At 38.1% G+C, this 24,014-nt stretch overlaps 1 protein-coding gene across 1 annotated transcript; it reads left to right on the top strand.

Annotated features, from left to right (window-relative positions):
* The first annotated feature begins 1,002 nt into the window (after positions 1–1,002).
* Positions 1,003–23,575, top strand: LOC128235107 (G patch domain-containing protein 4-like). Its single transcript, XM_052949842.1, has 8 exons — positions 1,003–1,057; positions 6,543–6,609; positions 12,092–12,165; positions 12,633–12,725; positions 19,467–19,565; positions 19,797–19,891; positions 20,475–20,528; positions 21,652–23,575. Exons 2-8 carry the CDS (start codon positions 6,564–6,566, stop codon positions 22,244–22,246), a joined length of 1,056 nt encoding a protein of 351 aa, XP_052805802.1. The 5' UTR covers positions 1,003–1,057; positions 6,543–6,563; the 3' UTR covers positions 22,247–23,575.
* Positions 23,576–24,014: the final 439 nt, after the last annotated feature.

Below are 24,014 nucleotides of genomic sequence, written 5' to 3'. Positions count from 1 at the left end.
TGACAAATTGTTTAATGGTTGTTTTAACGATAAAAACGTCGTTACTTTCTTATTTTTTACGCTTAAACTTTGCGCACGTTTTTCTCGAAATCGAGGCTATCGGTTTCGGGCCAAAAGTCTCATGACGCGTCACAAATGTCTTTCATGCATTGCACCATGAATATGTACAGTGTTAGACTTTGTAAGATATAAAGATAAATTTTATTTTAAATCATGGATCATACTATATGACATGTGAATCACATTTTACCATCATAATGCAGAATAAAGTATAATAGTAAGGTAGCATATATATTTAAAGTCATTTCAATTAGGCTTCTTTTTGAAAAAATATTCTGAAAACATATAACATAGGCTCGGTTGGAAAATTAATTAACATGTTTTATTTTTATGCTTTACTTAATTGTTTTTTTCAATGATATGTTATAAATTGTTCCGATCTAGTTTTATAAACGAAACTCGTCGATATCATGAGATAAATGACCATTTATATCCAGTCTTTAAGTTAAAGCCTGATAAAAGTATCAGGAATATGGGAACCATGTTCATAATTAACCTAAAACAGGAAACACTATATATATATAGATAAAGCAAGTATCCAGTCACCCATTGACAATCATAAATTACTAAAGATAACCCCACAAATAAGTATTAACATATTTATTTTCTACACAATGATATTTACAAACTATTGCACTCACTCCAGACAGTATCACTTCCCTTCCAGCACACTAAGCTAATGCCACCATGCAAACAACGTGGCCATGCATGGACACTGAAAATATCACATCGCTGAAGATTATAAATAATCTTTCATTTTAAATAAAAATGTATTTAAACCTCAATAAACTTAAAAAAAAAATGATCACAAGAGTGAAGAAATAACTGAAATCCAGTCAGTAATACTCGCTCATGGTGTCAGAGATCTATGTTTGTCAGGGGAGATCACTGCACCGGAGATTGACTATTGCATTTATGTAAGCTGTTGTCTGCTGTTGCGAGCTCTGTTTCAACAAAAACGCTCTGGAAAAGCGTCTGTGGTTAAAAACGTGTTGTTACCAATACCGAATCGACACAAGCAAAGATCATACAGATGGAAATACAATTAAAATTGTTGTCTGCCACCATAAATCTAAACATGTACGAAAAATGTTTCTTTTCATTCCTTGGATGTGCAAGAAAATCTTTTATGTACCAGGTAAGTTTAACAAATAAGATACGTTCTGAGTGATGATCAATAGCCAGTCAATATTACTATTTTTCTGTCGTTTCCTTCTTTTACGTTCTGAGTGATGATCAATAGCCAGTCGATATTACTATTCTGTCGTTTCCTTCTTTTACGTTCTGAGTGATGATCAATAGCCGGTCAATATTACTATTTTTCTGTCTTTTCCTACTTTTACGTTCTGAGTGATGATCAATAGCCGGTCGATATTACTATTTTTTGTCGTTTTGAGTGATGATCAATAACCGGTTAATATTACTATTTTTTGTCGTTTTTGACTTTCTCGTTCTGAGTGATGATCATTAGACAGTTAATATTACTATTTTTTGTCGTTTTTGACTTAAACATTCTGAATGATGATCAATAGCTGGTTAATATTACTATTTTTCTGTCGTTTCCTTCTTTTACGTTCTGAGTGATGATCAACAGCCAGTTAATATTACTATTTTTCTGTCTTTTCCTTCTTTTACGTTCTGAGTGATGATCAATAGCCAGTCGATATTACTATTTTTTGTCGTTTTTGACTTTTACGTTCTGAGTGATGATCAATAGCTAGTTAATATTACTATTTTTCTGTCGTTTCCTTCTTTAACGTTCTGAGTGATGATCAATAGCAGTCGATATTACTATTTTTCTGTCGTTTCCTTCTTTTACGTTCTGAGTGATGATCAATAGCCAGTCGATATTACTATTTTTCTGTCGTTTCCTTCTTTTACGTTCTGAGTGATGATCAATAGCCAGTCAATATTACTATTTTTCTGTCGTTTCCTTCTTTTACGTTCTGAGTGATGATCAATAGCCAGTCGATATTACTATTCTGTCGTTTCCTTCTTTTACTTTCTGAGTGATGATCAATAGCTGGTTAATATTACTATTTTTTGTCGTTTTTGACTTTTACGTTCTGAGTGATGATCAACAGCCAGTTAATGTTACTATTTTTCTGTCTTTTCCTTCTTTTATGTTCTGAGTGATGATCATTAGCCGGTCGATATTACTATTTTTTGTCGTTTTTGACTTTTACGTTCTGAGTGATGATTATTGGCCAGTCGATATTACTATTTTTTGTCATTTTTGACTTTTACGTTCTGAGTGATGATCATTAGCCGGTCGATATTACTATTTTTTGTCGTTTTTGACTTTTACGTTCTGAGTGATGATCATTGGCCAGTCGATATTACTATTTTTTGTCATTTTTGACTTTTACGTTCTGAGTGATGATCATTAGCCAGTCGATATTACTATTTTTTGTCGTTTTTGACTTTTACGTTCTGAGTGATGATCATTAGCCAGTCAATATTACTATTTTTTGTCGTTTTTTACTTTAACTTTCTGAGTTATAAACAAAAGACAGTCATTAATAATGTTTTTTTGTTATTTATGAATTTTACGTTCTGAGTGATGATCATTAGCCGGTCAATAATACTATTTTTCTGTATTTTTCTGTATTTTATGTTCTGAATGGTGATATATTTAAGTGCAATATTTGATTTACTTGATTTTATTACAGATTGTACAGTTCCTAGTAATGAGAAATGGCTAGATGTTATACAATATCATACTTCATGATGTCACCAACAATGTCATGTTCTGAGTATTGGGAAATAGTTGGAGACTCAGCAGTGCAGAAACTAGTTTACTCAGGTATGTTAAATGGCTGCTAGGTTGCTGTTTGAAAAAAATAGTATGCAGATGTGCAAGTGATATTGTGCAACTTTGGGCGTTGGAGATAATTGTTACAATTTTTGAAGATTTAATACTTTAACTATTCTCATGTTTCTATAGCAACCATGGCTCTCATCCTTAAAGCATTGCAATTGGCTTTTTAAAAAGACCTGATTGTTTGATAATACCTTAATGCATCATTAACTTTTTCTTTATTTATGTTCCATAAAGATTCTATTATCAAAATTAATATTACTAGCTTTAATAATTATTGACATTTCATTTGACTTTTGACATGTCTTTTGAGTGCTTCCTTAGTCATTAATGTGTAATCATTCAGGGCCCTTATCGCATTCTGTAATGGCTCATTCGTCTACAGTATGGCCAAAGGTTTATACTATTCATCCATGTATTTGTGAAAGAAATGTTTGCATTTTAAAGAGTGTCAGTCAAAAAATAAATGAGCATAATAACCTTGAAGTGATCAGTTACAAAAGTTGTTATTTTCCAAGCATGAAATATAGCCACATGCAAGTCATATTCTGCTCTATATTTACAGAATGTTTGTTCCAACTCACGGATGATATTGTCAGATAAGAGCACATTGGCAAGTTGCAGACGTTGACTTTCTGAATTACAGAAAATAGTTTCAGTCAGGTATTGTACATCATGATTGGCATATATATATTAAAAATTTAGTTTTGAACAAAAATTAGCAAAAATGTTTTTTGATAGAGAAATTACAGTGCTTTTCAAGAACATTTTCATTAACAAATTAGACATAAATCTCATTGAGATTTTATTTTACATGTCGCAATGCAAAAACAACCAAAATGGACAGTATATACTTAAGTATACATGAATGGACCAAAACTGCCAAACGAATGGAAATTTGTAGTATTTTTCTTTATATCTTCTTTTGTTTGTGTTTCAGGATACCAGAAAGCATCAGGACTTCCAGGGCATGGCTATAGCTCCTCCTGAAAGAACATTAGAAACACTTGATTATTTGTGTGAAATACTTTGAAATAAAAAAGACTCTTTCTGCATGATTTAATTCCTAAAGAAAATCAATAAACCTGAAGAATGATTTATATATATATGCATATATATGTAAAAATATGTTCCAATAAAAGTATCAATTATTACATTTATCTTTTTAATTTGAATTGCTATGTCAGTATGGATTAAAACCTCTGAAAAATAAAGACAATGGAAATATTAACAGAATCTGGATTTAAACTAGAGATTTTTTTATAGTCAAGTTAAATGTCCATCCGGGTCACCTTATTTCCATACTTATGTAGCAGATACTTCATTTGCTATGTTTGTATCAGAAACATGAATTTCTGATGCTTCTGAAATTTTAACTTTATTAAACAAAAAAATAACAATTCAAGAGAAATATGTATCATGTATGTGAAATGAAATGATGGCTGCTATTTCTCAGTAGTTAAACATTTATCTGAAAATACAATATTATGTATGTATGTTGGTTTTAAAACAAATCATTATAAAACAGAATATTTCTGAAAAGTATCAAATGATATGAAGCATAATCAAGCATACCAATGTATCATTATCAATTACAAATGAAAAGAAGATCATAGAAAAAACTGTTACCCAAAATTGTTTTCTATAAAATTCAAAATTTGTTTTTTTCTTATTCTAAATGTGGGGAACAGTATACAATCACAAACAGTTGAAGCAATAATTTGAAACATGAATAGAAGGTGTACAAAGAAATGTTGTTGAGTCTGCTCCTCATATGAGTGAAGTTGGGAAAATATCCGGCTAATAATACATTTTACCTCTTACAATATGTGATTACGATACCATACATGTAAGGTAGCAAGGACATCTGAACAACGAAGCTAGTGTGAATACTTCTATTTGAATTATATTCTTTAATTCCATTCCTTTGTTGTTATTTTCCTCTTCATCCACTTCATCGAGCTTCACAGTTTCTTGTCTGGTGAATCATCAATGCAGATAGTACATTACATAATTGGTAGGAAAACTAATTTTCACTGCCAACATGATTACTACCGACATCAACATAAAATTCCTGTCAAAGCTGTAACCTTTTATTTATACCTTCCATTCTATCATTTTCTTTGTAAATTTGTTATTATTGATATATTGTCCTTTGTTTGACAAATTTCATTTCCAGTTTCTTTCTAGCATATGTTTCTACATTCTCCAGATCATTAGGCGACTGGTCCATGTTCTTTCTAGCCCTTAGAAGGTGGTTTTGAATGTTTCTGCTGTTCAGAAAAAACTTTTGTTGGCCACACTTATGCCCGGCAGACAAAGTGTCCTGACATTCTCCTTTAGGTGTTTCTTCACACTCCTAGTGTATGTTATGCATCAGTCAATTGTAACCACGCCGCCCCCCAGGTCCGGGGAATAGTGGGGACTGACTTTCGGTCCAGCCAACCCTGGGTGCAAATTCCCGCCCTGTGGGGATGAACTGATGTAAAATCCCCGCCAAATGCCCTGAACCCTGGGGACACTAGGTTAAAGGCCCATTCGCCACTATGTTTAGCGCGAAGACAAAACCACGGCATTCACCCTGGCACTGCATTTACCATTTGCCGATATTTGAGGACTAATAATAAAATTAAAATCAATCAGCATGTTTGCACTTGACCCCATCTGTAACATTTACATTTGTTTATTTAAAACTTTTAACCAACAAAATCCTTTACCTTTATATTCTTACGGGAGTAAGTTTTTTCGATGTATATACATATTTTGTATAAACATTTTGATTATATAGTGTTGCTTTCAATATAAACTATCTTTATCATTAACTTCAGTGAAATCCCCGCCAAATGCCCGCGCCCCGCACCCCTGGGACCCTAGGATAGGCCAAATTCCACCTTTTATGGCGCAGACAAAACCACTGCATTCCTCCGGCACTGCGGGGCCACATAGAAGTAAAAACACGACCCATTTCCAGTATACCACCTGACCTGGTGGGGCTGTGGATACAACTGACTGGTGCATAACACATTCACTTGGCACTGCGGAGCTACCTTAAGTTAAAACACGGCCAATTTCCCGACTATCCCCAGACCTGGGGGGACCGTGGTTACAAATGACTGATCAAATAATGCATAGATCCTTCCCATAGTACTTTAAAACACTTCCCATACAGACAAGCAAACAAACCCACTCTCATCACAATTAAGTGATAATAATTTTCTTCCGAGTGGCAGTTACCATAAATTTGGGTTTTTAAATGCTGTTAAAACGTATATGGTTATCTAAAGCATTAGTCTTTTTTAACATCACTCAATGACAGTCTGTCACAACAAAATAATTATAAATGGTGAGCTCAAACATCGAGCTTGACATTCTTCAACCACTGTAGAGGCTATTTTTCATCGCCCAGAACTAATCTTTCAGTGAAATCACCATATGGTTGGCTAAAACATTGGCAAAAGCAAGCATGCTTGAATCAAAGTATTGAAATCTTCATATGCCTGAATGTTGGAGTTGATTTTCCGCAACATTGTCAACACTGTAAGCAGCGGTATGAACGTCGTTTTTAACCTCCTTTCTAAGAGTTCAAGCTGCAGACAACAGTTAATAAACATTATGATCTTTGAGCAAATAATGTTATGATCATTAGTGTTTACGTGTTGTTTTTGGTAAACTTTTTCAAAGTATGGACTTTGCTGAGAAACAGCTCCAAAAGCATGGATGGAAATCAGGTACAATTAAACAGGAAATAAATAAGGAACCCAACCTGAAGATTGTTGGAATTGCCTGATACAGCTGACATTACAAATCTGAAAGAGATTAGCAAATATATTATGGATACGTGAGATATATTGACTAGATGAGGTTGCGTTAAACTAAATTTTGTCTCAGAATTATTGATACCATATTATACTGTGTATAGGTTGCTAGTATAGCATAACTAGGACGCAGGCAAAAAGATATGTGAACAATGGGTTAAAAAAAAACTAATTATTGTAGAACTAATTATTGTAGTGTGTTTGTTGGCAAGAACGAGCTCCCGTTAGCTCAATTTGTTGGAGCGCTAAGGTAAGGGTGGTAGTTGGTTCATGCTCAACACCAGGTTCACTTTACCTCCCAGATTTTTGTTAATGGTGGCAGCTGAAAATGCCTCCATCAGCTATTAAAAGGTTTATGGCGGGAGTGTCTAGTGTGTGTAAGTAAGATCCAGCCACCTGGTTAGCTAAGTTGGTTATAGCACCATGCTAGTATCCAATTGTGTGTTAGAGCCCCACATTGGGTGCACTTTCCCTCCGAGGTTAATACACCAGTCAATTGTAACCACAGCCCCCTCAGGTCCGGGGTGATGGCAGGTAAAATGGGCCATGTCTTAACTTTCAGCAGGCACCCTAGTGCGGAGTGAATGCAGTAGTTTTGTTTTCGCGCCGAAAAAGCAGGGAATGGGCTGTGGCTTTGTGCCAGGAAATATCTGTTCTTCTAACAGGATTTGTCCGCATTTTAGCAAAGCTTAATAAGCTTTTTCCAACAAGATATTTTAAAAAAGATGGCGCCTCATCCTATCTCTCTCCCAATTTGAAAGAAGTCATTTTCAAATTACAGGATGTCCTGGGGATGGGGGCATTTAGCGGGCATTTTACCAGCAGTTTGTGCCCGCAGGGGCCTAAAGTCAAAGTCTCTGCTTTTGTAACATTTCCTTCCCTAGCTAGCTAAGACATGCTACCTTAAATTAAACTAAGTACACTCCACGCGGAACTACCACTTTCCGTTTTCCTCGGCGGATTTTGGTCATCGCGGACACGACATCCAATTGATCATAATCCTCTTTCCTTGGCGTTTTTACTCGTTCACCCACTGAGGCTGATCAGTGGACCGTATAATTACAATCGCCGGGTTACTCGGAGGTAAAAACACCGGGAAACTCGGAGGAAAATCGATAAGAATCTCCCACTGTATTTAATTTTGTTTAATTTATTTGATATTTTTGCTACACCCGTAATTATTTATAAAAATAATTTATTTCGCGTACCTAATTTTCGGACATCCAAAGGACAAAAATGTACATCGTACATTTCACACTCACCAAGTTTCACAGACGAAGATTATCTATCCATCTATCTACCTAACCGTATACACCACTGTTGACAAGTTAATTAGTAAATACCCATCCTAAACTATGTATTGCATGTAGAAAGAGGAAGTGTGAAATATTTATTGGAGGATTAAATAAACAACAAGGGCAATCAAGGGATTAAGCAAACAAAGACATGACATTTTTGTAAGACGATCTGCCAATAAACTTTAAAACTTGTACCACACTTATAGACTGTAAGAAGCAATTATGTACAGTTATGCTTATTGAATCATCAATAAAAGTCAACACATTCAATGATATAGGCAACTAATTAATGTGATGAATTAAAGTTGGAAATGAAATACTTAAGTTACATTCGAAAACACCACTCAGACACATTAATCCTGCATAACAATATACATCCTCTCCATGAGATCCTCGTGGGTAAAACTGTGAGTTATGTGACGTCACACAGTGGGACTGTTTGATCTGAAGCCGATAGAATGTGTTATTCATTTCAATGCATGTATAAAATGGTGTTTAATGGGATTTTAATTTACTTGATGAAGGATTTACACTTATATGCGTAATGGATAAGTTTAGAACCATTGATAACTACGGATGAATTAATAAGTGGTAAAATGCAAATTAAGAAATAATGACCGAAAAATATTCACACTTACAAAGTTCTCAACACCTTCATTACTCCAATCTAATTAAATTCTCAACACCTTGATATAGTAAGAGAAAGATGACAATAACATACACAAACGCACGCTATGGTATATTTTTTAATTACATAATGTGAAAAACAACAGTTGTTTGACGATGCTGATGAAAATTGATATTGAAATTTACAATAATTGTTTTTAAAAAGAAACTTACTTTTCTTTGAAAAATTAATTATCTAATTATTTAATACTGTTTTAACAGAAGCAATGTACTGTAGTAGCTATGCACAAAACGCGGAGTTCCGCGATAAGGTCAATAAATCGATACGATCACCGGCGCTACTGGCAATAAAACCCTCCATAGAAAACGATTAACTCGGTGCAACTCGGCGAAATTTAGCGAGGAAAAAGGTTGGGTACTCGGCGGAAATCCGCGATAAATTAAAAACGCCTCCGAGTCACCGAGGAAAGTGGTAGTTCCGCGTGGAGTGTACTGTACAAACCTATTCTCGAACTGCATTGTCCCAAAAATTAAGTATGAAATCAGTAATATATACACGTGATTAACAATGATTGCTTACAAAACCAAATTTATGGTTCAAGAATCAATGTTTAATTATCCCAAAACCAAGGACGCACAAACAGAAAGATTACAACACCTATGCTACAACTTCAAACAGGACCAGAGTACAAAACGCTTATAAACCAATCACAATATATCAGTGAAACCCACAGTCCTAATTGTATAGCGTACGGGGAATCAAACCATTGACCCTGTTCTGTCTGTATCGCAATGATCCAGGCTTACTAAGAGGCCAAAAAGAAACCCCACAGATGTCCGAACCTGGAAACTAGAAGCTGTAGCGCAATGCTTCACTTTAATTCTCCTAGCCTCCAATAGTTCAGAACCCACCCTAAACAGTACAAAAAGATACTTCAAAGCTTCCCTATATATTTACGTGATGTTCATCGGCATCGAGACACGAACTAACTATTTCTATGCCTTTCGCTTCTTATATACCCTAACATCATGTGACCAAAATGGAATGATCCATTTCAATGAACCCTATGGGCGAAACCATTATATATAACTTATATTACAGAGTAGGGGTGTCAAGTTTATCAATCTTTAAAAAAATTGGAATAACATTAAGAATATAACTTCTTTCGTATCAATTTATGATTTACTAGCTAAAATTAGACATTTAATATTAAAACGATAACATTAGTTTTAAATAGACGAAATCATCCTAAAGAAGTTATAGCGATAAAGCGAAAATCAAATTCTTTATAAATTTCACTAAAACAGAAATGTTTATTTTCGGGCTCCGGACTACATGATTCCAGGAACATTACACTTTTCCCTGGAACTTGGTGGGGGGTGGGGGCGTGGTTACAAATGACTGGTGCATAACATTTATATAAAATATAGTATGCAGTGAAAAAATGTCAAAATCTGCAGCCAACAATATTGTTTTGACAAATTTTATTGATTCATGAAAATGGCAAAGGTAATAAAATAGTATAGAAATAATAAAATAACAAAACAAAAATAGTAATCCCAATGTTGCTCTCTGTCCGACAAATTGTAAAAGCAACAGCCGTATATATTGTACGTAAATGTTCTCAACATGTCAACACCTTCAACTAAGTATTACAAACACATGGTATAATGCGATGAACAACACTGTCATTGCAAAAGTTTTTACTGTTGGTTTGTTACTATAGTAAGGCAGAGGGAGTTTTTTTCACACATTGACAGTGTACAATTATTTATATACAATACTGAAACTATAAACTATGTGTAGACAGGGAACTCCACCCCAGCAGTCCGTTTTGTTTTGTCACTTGTGCTGTCCATGTAATTGTCATTCATTCAGTCCATGTAATCTTCATGTATGTACAATGTTCTGTATGGGGTGATGTCTTAAACAAGTTTTATATATTTTATTTACAATTTCATTGGTCGATATTTATATCTTCACTGCACTAGGCTAACTCTATTTTCCTCTAACCACTCCTGACCTGAACGTCAAACTGTGTGTCTACATAACACTCAGTTTATCACAAAACTGTTTTATATTTTAAATAAAGTATATCGCATCATATCCTGGTTTCAATTACCACAATAAATAAAAAAATAAAACAGAACCCCAAGAAGAGTCTTTGTGAAACTGAGACCTTCTACAAATTGGCTCCCAAAAATAGTTTCCTGTGGGCCAGGATATTGTTCATCCAAGACCCGGTGAGGTGGGTATGTTGTTGGCCCTGCCCGCCTTATCGAGCAGCCAGACGTCAATTGTACTTCCAGTGATGCTGACCATACCCAATTTTCCACTGCTGATATAACTAAATCCATTGATCAATGTGAGTTATGTCCCTTTGAAGTTTTGAGTAAACAAACACCTTTTCTTCCTTTTCGGTTCAGTGGAATTACCGAAAACCTGGGAAAACCCCAGAAGTGTAAACAATAGAGTATTCGATGTGGTTTGTACACCCGGATTTAATACTTCATTGTGTTCCCTGGTTTTAGCCACACCGACCCCCACCCCATCCTCCGACTTTCCCACCGCTCTCCAACCACCAACAACTACAGCATGCAACCCACTAAAACACAATGCAGTGTTAAACCCCGGCGTACAAACCACCTCGCATACTCCTTTGTATGTACTTATGAAAATGAAAGGGGTTCCCAGGTTTTAAAACCTCCCCCCCCCCCCCCCCCTCCCCAACCACCAACAACTACTGCATACAAGCCACGAACACAATGAAGTATTAAATTCTGGCATACAAACCACCTCGCATACTCCAGCTATTGTATGTACTTATGAAAATGAATGGGGTTCAGGGGTTTAAGCCACCCCTGTTCCCCTCCTCAATCCTCCCCACCCCTCTCCAATCCCTTACAACTATGGCATTCAACCCACAAACACAATGAAGTATTAAATCTGGGCATTCAAACCACCTTGCATACTCTATTTTATATACTTATGAACATTTACAGGGTTTTCCCAGGTTTTCGGGTATTTGGTAATTCCATCGACCGTTCCTTTTCTCTATTTAAGCAAATTTGGCCAAAATGGATTTGGAAAAAAATATGTCAGAAGCCTTGTACAAGAGATAGGGTGCTGACGTTTTTTTTAAAGATGGAAATCAGAGGCAAAAATATGGGTGCTATACACAGCAGAAAACATTATATTCACAATTTGCCGAGTACAGAGTACAACAATTTGGACTATGTCATCAGTCAGATGATTTGGTCACTGTTCTAGCCGAGGATGTTAAACCTGTTTCCTGCTGTTATGAACATAAGATGTTTCAAATAACACTAGTTGCTATACTTGCATGAAAATATTCAATATTTAATCGATCACCGGTTTGTTTTCATCCTTTGATAATCAATAGTAAAATTTTGTTTGATTCCCAAATAATGCTTGTTTTCTTATACACATATTTTTCTAAATTATCTAGGAGAAGGTCTTGGCAGGGAGAGGTCTGGCATCACTGAAGCAATCAAAGTCAAAATCAAGAATGACAACAAAGGAGTATGTGTTTCTTCTTTCAGTTTCGTCTGGTGTTCTGTTTTCCCTTTCTCTTGGTTATAAGTGAACCCATTTGAGATGTTATGAATTTGATTTGAATACATTCATATTCTGTCATAAAAGCAACCATTATAGGAGGGTTCTGTACACTGTCCTGGTTTTGTTGCACCCCTCTGCCCTAATGGAGGTCAGCATGTGCACCATTCTGTCTAAGAATTGATTGCTTAAGATTATTAAATATTTCCTTTTATGTTCAAAAGCTTAGTATAGTTTAAACCATTAGAAATACAAACATGCTTAATAAATCTGTCAGTTGAAACATAACTATCTCAAATAAACACATTCCAAACAGTTTTTGTCGAATGTATAATATTCTAGTTCTTCATTTTTCACAGCCCAATAAAATGTGTTAAACCATACATAATTATCTTTGCTGAGATGCACAAAACACATTGTGTGAATGATTTCAGGTTGGCCATGATGCTGGGCAGGAATTCACCTATCACTGGTGGGATCATGTGTTCAACAAGGCAGCAAGCAACATACACGTCACTGAGTCAAAGGTACATTATTTATACAGGTGGTTTCACCCCAATTCATCCCATTACCAATAGATGTTGCCCAGATTGAAAGATTATACAGTCCAGGTTGAGAGTCCCTCTGGCCCAGATTGAAAGATTATACAGTCCAGGTTGAAAGTCCCTCTGGCCCAGATTGAAAGATTATGCAGTCCAGGTTGAGAGTCCCTCTGGCCCAGATTGAAAGATTATACAGTCCAGGTTGAGAGTCCCTCTGGCCCAGATTGAAAGATTATACAGTCCAGGTTGAAAGTCCCTCTGGCCCAGATTGAAAGATTATACAGTCCAGGTTGAAAGTCCCTCTGGCCCAGATTGAAACATTATACAGTCCAGGTTGAAAGTCCCTCTGGCCCAGATTGAAAGATTATATAGTCCAGGTTGAGAGTCTCTCTGGCCCAGATTGAAAGATTATACAGTCCAGGTTGAGAGTCCCTCTGGCCCAGATTGAAAGATTATACAGTCCAGGTTGAGAGTCCCTCTGGCCCAGATTGAAAGATTACACAGTCCAGGTTGAGAGTCCCTCTGGCCCAGATTGAAAGATTATACAGTCCAGGTTGAGAGTCCCTCTGGCCCAGATTGAAAGATTATACAGTCCAGGTTGAGAGTCCCTCTGGCCCAGATTGAAAGATTATACAGTCCAGGTTGAAAGTCCCTCTGGCCCAGATTGAAAGATTAACTAATAACTCTTACTTGTCTATTAATTACAGGTAGCAGTCATCCTTTGGTTTAGATCAGATTAAAGATAAACAGAGGAAGGTGTTGATTTTCATTTATGACTGCTACAACCTGATTATCCTGAAACCCTACAGTTCCACAACATGCCGGTGTTGCAGTGCCCGATAGATGGATGCGAATGGAAGTCACAGGACCTGGGTGCAGAATTTGCGGCTGCTCTAACTGCCGCGCTCCAGATTCACGACAGAACTGTCCACACAGCACTGGCCCGCCCAGCACCACAAAAGCTGAAGTTGGACCCACCGTCCATTACTGCCGGATGTGATCCAGACCAATGGTCAGCATTCACCAGACAGTGGGACATGTACAAGGTGGGAATGTCTATCGCTGACAACGTCCTGGCCACTGCCCTGTTCTACTGTTGCAATTCAGATCTACGCACAGACATTATGCGTGATATTCAGGGGGACGTTGCGAACATGGCAGAAGCAGATCTTCTGGGTGCAATCAAGAGACTAGCTGTCAAAGACGAGAGCACCCTGGTCCACCGCATTAAACTTAACAGGATGACCCAATCTCCTGGGACAGGTATTCGGACATTTTTGGCCAGTCTCCGAGGCCAAGCTTCACTCTGCCAGTATAAGGCCACCTGCAAGGAACCGGGCTGTGCACATGTTTTTGATTTTAGTGATGAGATCATCAAGGACAACCTGGTTAGGGGCATTGCTGACCCAGAGATTATGTCTGATTTGCTTGGTGATCCTAAGACAGACAGAACACTGGAGGAAAATGTGTCTTTTATTGCCCAGAAAGAACAGGGCAAAGTGACGAAAAGTGCAGTGGGCGACTCAGCTGGTGCCATGTATGCTGCTCGTTCAAGCCAAAAACCTGCCCCAGTTCCTGGAGCAAAATGCTGGGCATGTGGAGGCCCTGCTCATGGTCAGAGGAATGACCGAAAGACGAGGTCTAGAAACTGTGAGGCCTGGACATTCACCTGTGGTAAATGTGCAACAAAAGGACACTATACCAAATGTTGTAGTAAGTGCACTACTTGCGGTTTGTGGGGTCACCGTGACTCTTCATCAAGAGCCTGTCGCCAGGGTACGAGTCTTAGGAACCCTCCCAATTCACATGTCACTAGAGGTTCAACAAAGGATTCTGACTATGATAAAGCTAGTTACGTCTTCGACCAGTTGTGTTCTACATCGGAGCAGGGCAGATCAGCTATTAGGACTAGCCAGGCTATAGGATCCAGATGTCAAGAGGGTGGAACACCTCTCGAACATTATATATACGATGGTCAGTGGGTGGCTAGACCTTCCAAACCCCACCCTATGATATTAGTGAATATGACACCACTGCCAGAAGAACATGCATTGTTTGGACACCCTATGCGAGATGCCTCAGAACTCAAATCAATCACAATGTCCATGGTGGCCGACACAGGTTGTCAAAGTACAATTATACCCTTACAGTCCGCTAAAAATCTAGGAATAAAGGAACACGACCTCCTTCCTGTCAAACTTGTGATGCGTGGGGCTATTAGAGAGGATCTTGGAGTTATGGGAGCCATTGTTGTTAACATTGCCACTTGTACGGTTGATGGGTCTGCAAGGTCAACACGTTTGCTCTGTTATGTCTCAGATGCCATGGAAAAAGCTTTCCTCTGCAGGGAAGCACTCGTCTCTCTGGGGATAATTCACACTGACTTCCCACAAGCAACGGCAGAAACATCCCCTGACATCAATGCCTCCATGGATAGTTGTGAGAATATTACCTGCTCCTGCCCAAGACGTCGACAGGAACCGCCACCTATGCCCACGACTTTACCCAATGGTTTGAGTGCAACAGAGGACAATGTGGAAGCCCTGAAAGAGTGGCTTCTCGACTACTACAGTGCTACGACTTTTAATGTGTGCGAACATCAACCACTGCCACTAATGAAGTGTGAGCCCCTCCAACTGCATGTTGACCCAAGTGCCCCACCAGTGGCAGTCCACAAACCAGCACTTGTCCCAATCCACTGGCAGGATAAAGTCTATGCTGATCTAGAGAGGGATGTTCGCATCGGTGTGCTTGAGAGGGTCGATTCGAATACCCCCACAACATGGTGTTCCAGGATGGTGGTAACGGGTAAGGCTGATGGTACCCCCAGACGTACAGTTGACTTGCAACCTCAAAACCGCCATTCTGTCCGCCAAACCCATCATGTACCAAGCCCCTTCCATCTGGCCGATAGAGTTCCACAGGGCATGAAAAAAACAGTGACAGATGCTTGGAATGGGTACCACTCTGTGCCAATCCGTGAAGAGGACCGACATTTCACGACGTTCATTACACCATGGGGGCGCTACAGGTACAAGGTGGCTCCACAGGGATTCATGGCCAGTGGAGATGCTTATAATCAACGCTTTGACGCCATTATTGCAGACTTCAAAAACAAGGTCAAATGTGTAGATGATACATGTATGTGGGAAAATTCCATTGAAGCAGCTTTCTTCCAGGCTTGTGAATGGTTTGACCTGTGTGCTCGAAATGGTATCACCCTGAATCCGAAGAAGTTCCAATTTGCCCAGGACACTGTTGATTTCGCAGGTCTTACCATCACACCAACGAACATACGACCAAGTACAAAGTTTCTGGATGCAATAAGACACTTTCCTACACCATCTGACATTACTGGTGCGAGAGCTTGGTTTGGACTAATCAATCAGGGGGCATATGCTTTTGCCATGACAAGACAAATGAAGCCATTTCGTGCTCTTTTGAAGCCATCTGCAATATTTCAATGGACGAATGAACTAGATGAACTGTTTCACCATTCCAAAGAGGTCATCATCCAGGAGATGAAAGAAGGTGTGCGCCTATTTGATCCCACTCGCCTGACATGCCTGGCCACAGACTGGTCTGTAGATGGAATTGGATTCTTCTTGATGCAGAAGTACTGCCACTGTGAAAGCAAGACTCCTGCCTGCTGTCCGGATGGCTGGAAACTGTGTCTAGTTGGCAGTAGGTTCACACATCCTGCTGAAAGCAGGTATGCTCCCATTGAAGGTGAGGCCTTGGCTGTAGTGTATGCACTCCACCAAACACGGTATTATATTCTTGGATGCAAAGACCTCATCGTAGCCACGGATCACAAACCCCTTCTCCAGATCCTGAATGACAGGTCGCTCACCGACATTGACAACAGGAGACTTCTAAACCTCAAAGAGAAGACCCTAGGATATAGATTCTCAATCGTTCATGTACCTGGCAAAAGGAACCTAGGTCCAGATGCAGCTTCAAGACACCCTGCTGGTCAGCCAGATCGTCTTCTGTTACCAGGCGAAGCACCGGAAACTGATACTCTCAGTAATACAACAGAGTTCTACCGTGACACCTTGACACGCTTATACCAGCACGCCGAGGATAATGATATGGCAAATGACAGTGATACAGTTGCCGCTGCAAGCAGTGCACTTAATGCGATCATCACTGTTGTTACTTGGGACATGGTACGAGAGGCCACAGCATCAGACCCGACGTTTGTTGACCTTGTCAACATCCTGGAGGCTGGGTTTCCAGAGGACTGCAGGGAGCTACCAGTGCCCTTGCGCCCTTTTCATCGCTTTGCTGCAGGCCTATGTGTTGTGGACGGTGTGGTTCTCATGGGCCAAAGAATAGTTATTCCCCCTGTACTCCGCAAGCCGGTACTTAATGCACTCCATGCAGCCCACCAAGGAGTCAGCGCAATGCGTGCAAGGGCCATGGACTCTGTGTATTGGCCAGACATTTCAATTGATATTGCCAGGGTGAGGGAACAGTGCGTACACTGCCATAAGATGGCCAAGTCCAACCCGATGCAGCCTCCTTCAGACATAACACCTCCAGACTACCCATTTCAGATGATCTGCAGTGACTATTTCACTTATAACAGCAAGGATTATGTGGTGATAGTCGATAGATACTCAAACTGGCCTATGGTACACAGGTCAGAATCAGGTGCGGAGGGCCTTATCAAGCGACTGCGGGAGACATTTGTGACATTTGGGATACCTGAAGAGTTAACTTCTGATGGGGGACCACAGTTCACAGCTGGAAAGACACAGGAGTTCTTAAAGGCCTGGGGAGTTCGACACAGGATTACGTCCGTTGCAAACCCACATGCTAATTGCAGGGCGGAGTTAGCTGTTAAAACAGTTAAACGCATGCTCATGGACAATGTTACTGCAACAGGATCCCTTGATGTAGATAAGTTCCAGAGAGCCTTACTGATGTACAGAAATTCTGTTGACCCCGAGACAAAATCGTCCCCAGCATTAATACTGTTTGGACGACCCATCCGTGATGCTATCCCAATCCTAATGGGTCGATACTCTCCTCATGAGACTTGGACTGAGTTGATGTCGCATCGAGAGATGGCCCTTGCCCGAAGACATTCAAGGGATCATGAGCGTTGGAATGAACACACGCACAGATTGCCTCCATTGCAGGTGGGAGATCATGTTTATCTGCAAAACTTGGTCGGCAACCATCCAAGGAGGTGGGAGCGCACTGGGACTGTTGTAGAGGTAAGGCAGTACCACCAGTATGTTATCCGTGTGGATGGTACAGGCCGAGTAACTATCCGGAACCGACAACACCTTCGAAAGTTCACCCCTTTCCACGGCACTCCCTTGCCAGGTTTGTCGGTGACACCCGCTGTGGAACGACCACAACAAGAAGTTTCCAATTGCCCTCCTCCATCCAGGGTAACACCACAGGTTTCCATGCCTCTGACTCCATCACTACCACCAGGAGGTTCTCAAACCCCGCTTAGCTCAAGCGAAACACCCACCAAGGCGTCTCCTTCGGAAAGCATACCAGGTAGGCCAACCAGGGCTTCTACTCCAAGGCAGACTACCCAATCAACTTTAGAGCCAAAGCGTCTGAGCTTTGACCAGTCGGACCACCGAAACTCTAGTCCAGATAGGCCTATGACCAGTGTACCACGTGCCCTTGCCCGTCTTCAACCTTACAATAAAGCAGGGACTAAGGAGCTGCTGACATCCCGGAGACCTTGCCGCCGTGACAATAATGAATGATATCCACATGAGTTGTGCTGTATATTACATTAATTTAGTGTTACAAAGACTGCTTAGTGTTGACAATGTCAAAGGCAAAGACTTTCTCCTAGAGGCTTTTTAATTTGACCACTGCGCTTTAGGACTAATTAGTTTCTTGTATTGATGATTCATTTGTGTTGGATGTTTTTTGTTTACTTTTAAGTTTTCGGCGTACCCTTAAAAACTTGTCCCTGGGGGAGGAGATAACTAATAACTCTTACTTGTCTATTAATTACAGGTAGCAGTCATCCTTTTCCACACTCCACTATTATGCTACATGTATAGGACTTTTCAACAAGGGGGAGGGGAAAATTAGTTCAGTTTTGTATTCATTAATGTGCTGTTGAACGTAGTATACATGTTTATGTCGTGATGGAAAAGGATTTCATCCTTTGGTTTAGATCAGATTAAAGATAAACAGAGGAAGGTGTTGATTTTCATTTAAAGATTATACAGTCCAGGTTGAAAGTCCCTCTGGCCCAGATTGAAAGATTATACAGTCCAGGTTGAGAGTCCCTCTGGCCCAGATTGAAAGATTATACAGTCCAGGTTGAAAGTCCCTCTGGCCCAGATTGAAAGATTATACAGTCCAGGTTGAAAGTCCCTCTGGCCCAGATTGAAAGATTATACAGTCCAGGTTGAAAGTCCCTCTGGCCCAGATTGAAAGACCAAAAGGCACAGGCTGGCAGATCTTTTAAGCGCAGATTGAAGGCCATATGGCCCATGCTGGTAATGCCAATCAACAGGCGAGGAAATAACTGATACCAATTACCCTTTGGTTTGACGTGACCAGGGATTGAACCTGGGACCTCCCATGCTGGTGTGCTCACTTTACCACAAAGCTATTGAGATGGTATAGTAGAAGATATGGAATCTTATGTTCACTGCAAACGTTAAATATTTGTGCTTGAAATGCTTTAATATTAAATATCATAATGTGCTAATCCAAGCCTATGTGTTGTAGGATGGTATACAGATTGAGAACGCCAAGGCTACAAAAGTGACCAAAAGCAAAGCCAAGTCCTATGCTGACAAGAGCATGTTGTATGGCCAGTTTATCAAGGTATATGTCCCAACTGTTTACATTTTATATACATGGCATAGCTTGCTAACCAATAGTTAATTTGACTTTAATAAAAACCACTACAGTTTACGTGTGGTCAGAAGATCTTTATTTGTAAATCAGAACAGTTTATATGTGTGTAGCGGATCTATTGTCAAGCTTTTGTCTATTACATGTAGCTTGTCATATTGTTTTGCCTAAACATTATGTGAGTGACTGATACCATTGTAGGGTGCCACCTTAAGTGATGGACGAGAAAGCAAAGATAGCGGTCATGTGTCCGACTCAAGTGAGGATGAGGCAGACAAACACACTCCTTGTTTGGTGTAGGTATCTTAAAGGAACCATGACCAGCTGTTAGAGATAAAATGATCGTCAAGTATTGTTGAAAGGCGATCATTTGTGCCAAGCAAAAATCAATTATAGTTTTCCAAAAAAAATATTGCTAGTAGTAAAATCATATCACATAATTTTTTATTTGAATTTCCATGTTAAAATTTGGATTTTTGCCAAACTCAAGATTTTAAACCATTATCTTCCAAGATGGATTTGAGTACAATTAATATTATTTTTTAAGGTAATATTTCTGATTGACTTAATGTCATTTTTTATTACTTATGAATATTGATTAATACAACATTTTGGCATAGGATCCTTTTTGTGCATATTTTAAATTTCAGTTATGATGTTGATCGAAATATCCTTTCCAATTTCAATCATAAGTTAAGGTTTTGGACCAATTTTCAATCCCTAACAGCTATGCCTTTGTTTTCTTCAAAACAAATTGCTCTTAAAACTTCATCTTTGATATGAACCAAGTAATAGTTGGTGTCAAAATCAATTGAAGCATTATTGTTGAATCAGATAGGCATGCTTAATATGGATGTCATGTGATATCTGTGATTTCAGACCAGACACTGAGGCGGAGGTATTCAGGCGATGTGGTGGTCGAACAGCTCACAAGTAGGTTTATACCGTACATTCTCCAGCCATGTTAAATTGATTGTTTTATGAAGAAAAACTTCATGTACTGTCAAAGCCTTGGTGTCTTCCATTTTCACCACCATGATAACTTAGAAACCGAGATGTTGGCCATACATGCAGTTGGGAAAACAAGATATTCATATGAACATAAGCGCATGTTAACAAACATTTTTCACGTGAAAATATTATCATAGCCTTAGTTAAAGTGTCATTGCTGTTGTCAGTGGCATCTGCCTTGTGCGATATATATCAGCTTGGTCATAAAGCCTAACCCAAAATTGTTTCTTTCGGGTAACCTGACCCTACCTAATAATTTTTTTGACAGAGAATAAAGCTGCATAGCAACATCAATACATGAGTGACATTTGCAAGAAATAGTGCTATTTGCAAGAAAATGATCTTGCCGAAGTATATTTGGGGGTAAAAATCCCTACCTACGCTACCTAATAATTTTAAGGATGTTACCCTTTTTTAGGCCCAACTTAAAAACATTTTAAAATATTTAAATGGTACACATGTTGCCATGGGCAATATGCACATGTACAGCAAGACCCTGACTTTAATAATTGTTGAGGTATAAACAAATTAATCAGCAAGCAATAACAATTCATACATAGCTAATTTGATTATATTAATAAGGCTAATATTAACAGACCAACTTAAAACATATAATTTAAAACATACAAATTAGTAAATCAAAAAAATATATAATGGGAATCATGTTTATTAATTGTCCTATTTAGGGTACTGGTATGTTATTTGTGTTGAATAATTATGAAAATGAAGCCTTATTTACATTACTTTTGATGTTGCCTTTCTGTTATAATCATTTTCTGCATTATGTTAACTGTGATTAACATGTCATATAACATAACTCATGCTTGGAAATAGAATTTATCTTAAAGTATCTTATCTTAACATGACAACTCAGTTAACTACATTACATTACCTAATTATATTAAACAATTTGTATGGCGATACTCTTAATGAAAACAATGATAAGTTTTTACCAATATTACGTGTCCCTTATATATAGATGTATATTTTTGTGAGAAGTTTTTAACAATATTATGCATCCCTAATAGATATATGAATATTACAGAGGGGCTCGGCATGGACTTAAACTGAATGGAAAACTGGCTCGGATCGAAGAACAAGAGAGACAGGAGCTAAAACAAATCAAGCAGACAGAGAAACAAGAAGAAAAAACAAGGAACACATCCAGTGGTATAACAGAGGTCAGCACAGGGGAAAATGGGGAGGCTGTAAAGACCAAGAACAAGAAGAAGAAGAAACGTAAGGAAAAAGTAGAAAATGATGAGGGCGTTAATGTTGATGTAGAGAAGTTGAATGACAATGTCGGAAATGCTGAGAATGGTGGAAGAATAATGTTAAAAGCGAAAAAATGTGAAGGGGAAAGCGAAGCTGAGTCAAATACAACTGAAGATGTTGTTGCTGAGGTTAGTGAGAAGAAAGACAGAAAGTCAAAGAAACAGAAAAGAAAGATTGAAGAGACAAAAGAAGTTTCAAATGTAGACAATAGTGAAAATGTGATATGTGAAGAGAGTACTAGTAGAAAGAAGAAAAAGAAGTCAAAAAGTAAGGACAATGACTGTGATATGATTAATGATTCTGTTTCAGATGATATTGTTACAAAAAGTAAGAAGAAAAAATCAAAGAGAGAAAGAACTAATTGATGTTATATAGTTCAATTAGCAAATTAGTAGTGCTATGAAATAAGAATATAGGAACGGTGGACTCGTCCAATGAGAGTACAACAAATATGGTATGATCAACCATCTCATTTAAATAATAAGATTATGTCACAAAATGGAAAATTTAAATCTTATCTTTGTTTTGCCCGTAAAACTAACATATATTTATTAAATTTTGCATGGGTTGCAACTGCCATTGGTGTCCATGGCGTCTGCAAAAATTGTATTGTATTATCCAATCACGATGAAACGCATGGGCAGAGTTAGTGGGCATGATGACTTTGTCATGTTCTTTCATGGGATTAATCGCCTTTGTAAATTCTCAAAGTCAAATTTAGAAAAAATTGTAAGCACAAGTTATTGCATGTACTGAAAATGCCAACTCGCAAAACTTGAAGTTCTCGCAATATTTTTCACAAGACCTAAGATAGTGATGTGTCTTAACTCGAGCAAAGAAAAGTGAAGTGACCAGTAACACTGTTCGAGTAGAAGATTAAAATATGAGTGAATATGTTTATTTTAGACAAAGGTTGGGTGAAAATATAATATCAGCTGATTTTGGTTTTAGTTGACATTAATACCATGTGTATTTGCAGCTGCATTCTCACAGCAGTCATCAAAATTAGTCTTTTTATACAAAAGCTTGGCATTACATTTTTTAACAAGGCCTGCTATATTAAATCCAGAATTTTATCAGCGCAGGGCATACCGGCTTGTGCTAATTTCAACCACTGTCACAGATCGGCTGTGTTCACAACTTCCTAATTTTTGGTCATGGAATAAGCCATTTGCATAAATATCTGGAAACAAATGATATAAGAAGGCTGACTAAAAATAAGATGGCAGTTTTTCAGATTAATGTTGGAATATTGATGTTTTATATATGTGCTAAAAGCCTTACTATTGCATCAGGAAAATGAAATATTAGTCTGTTTTACAAACAATTGAAATCTGTTCTATTGTGAGATATCTTAATAGGACTGAATTGAAGGCATTGATTCCTAAATCAGCTAATGAGACAAGAAAAAGAAAATGAAAATGTCAAAACTGTCAATCTGTGAGAGAGCAACTTTAAAAGTGGAATTATAGATATTAAGGTGTTGTGTATTTTTTTCTGATAACATGTGTAATCCAAAATTTAAATACTGATTGAATGTCTAAAAAAAACCCAGAAAAGTCATGTTAAGAATTTAAATAGTAAAATATGAATTGAATAAATAAATGTATATTTATCACAGATATCACCTCATTACATGTTGAATGAATTGTTAAGAAATGAAATGACTTATTAAAATTATTTGTCTATTCTTGTGATTGACTTCATTCATTCATTAACTTTTTAAAAACCATTGTCCACTGAGCCTCCATAAGAGTGGTAGATATTGAGCTGTTATTGTCTGTTCATATGGACCAGTTGTTAATGAAGTTTTTTACAAAGGTTGGTATATAGTTGTGGCGCCATCTGTCTGAGTGTGTTACAGACTTGTTTCTGAAATAACTTTTTAACTATTAATCGAAATACAATCAAACTTTACAGAATTGTTAAGCACCATGGAAAGATGTGTCATTTTTTTTTAAAGTCAAGGGTCCAACATGGATTTCATAACAATACCTTGTGTCTCATTCATAGCCTTTTAATAAGACACCTGCCCGTTTTACCTGAGGGGGCTGAAGGTTTGCCGAGAGTCTCCATCAGGATCATGCAATAACTGAAGAAGCATGAAATCTGGGTAAATGAAATTTGTTATAT

The sequence above is a fragment of the Mya arenaria genome, chromosome 5 (assembly GCF_026914265.1).
Source record: "Mya arenaria isolate MELC-2E11 chromosome 5, ASM2691426v1".
NCBI classification, from domain to species: domain Eukaryota; kingdom Metazoa; phylum Mollusca; class Bivalvia; order Myida; family Myidae; genus Mya; species Mya arenaria.
Note: the sequence above shows the minus strand (reverse complement) of the source record. Positions and strands in the feature narration are given on the sequence as shown.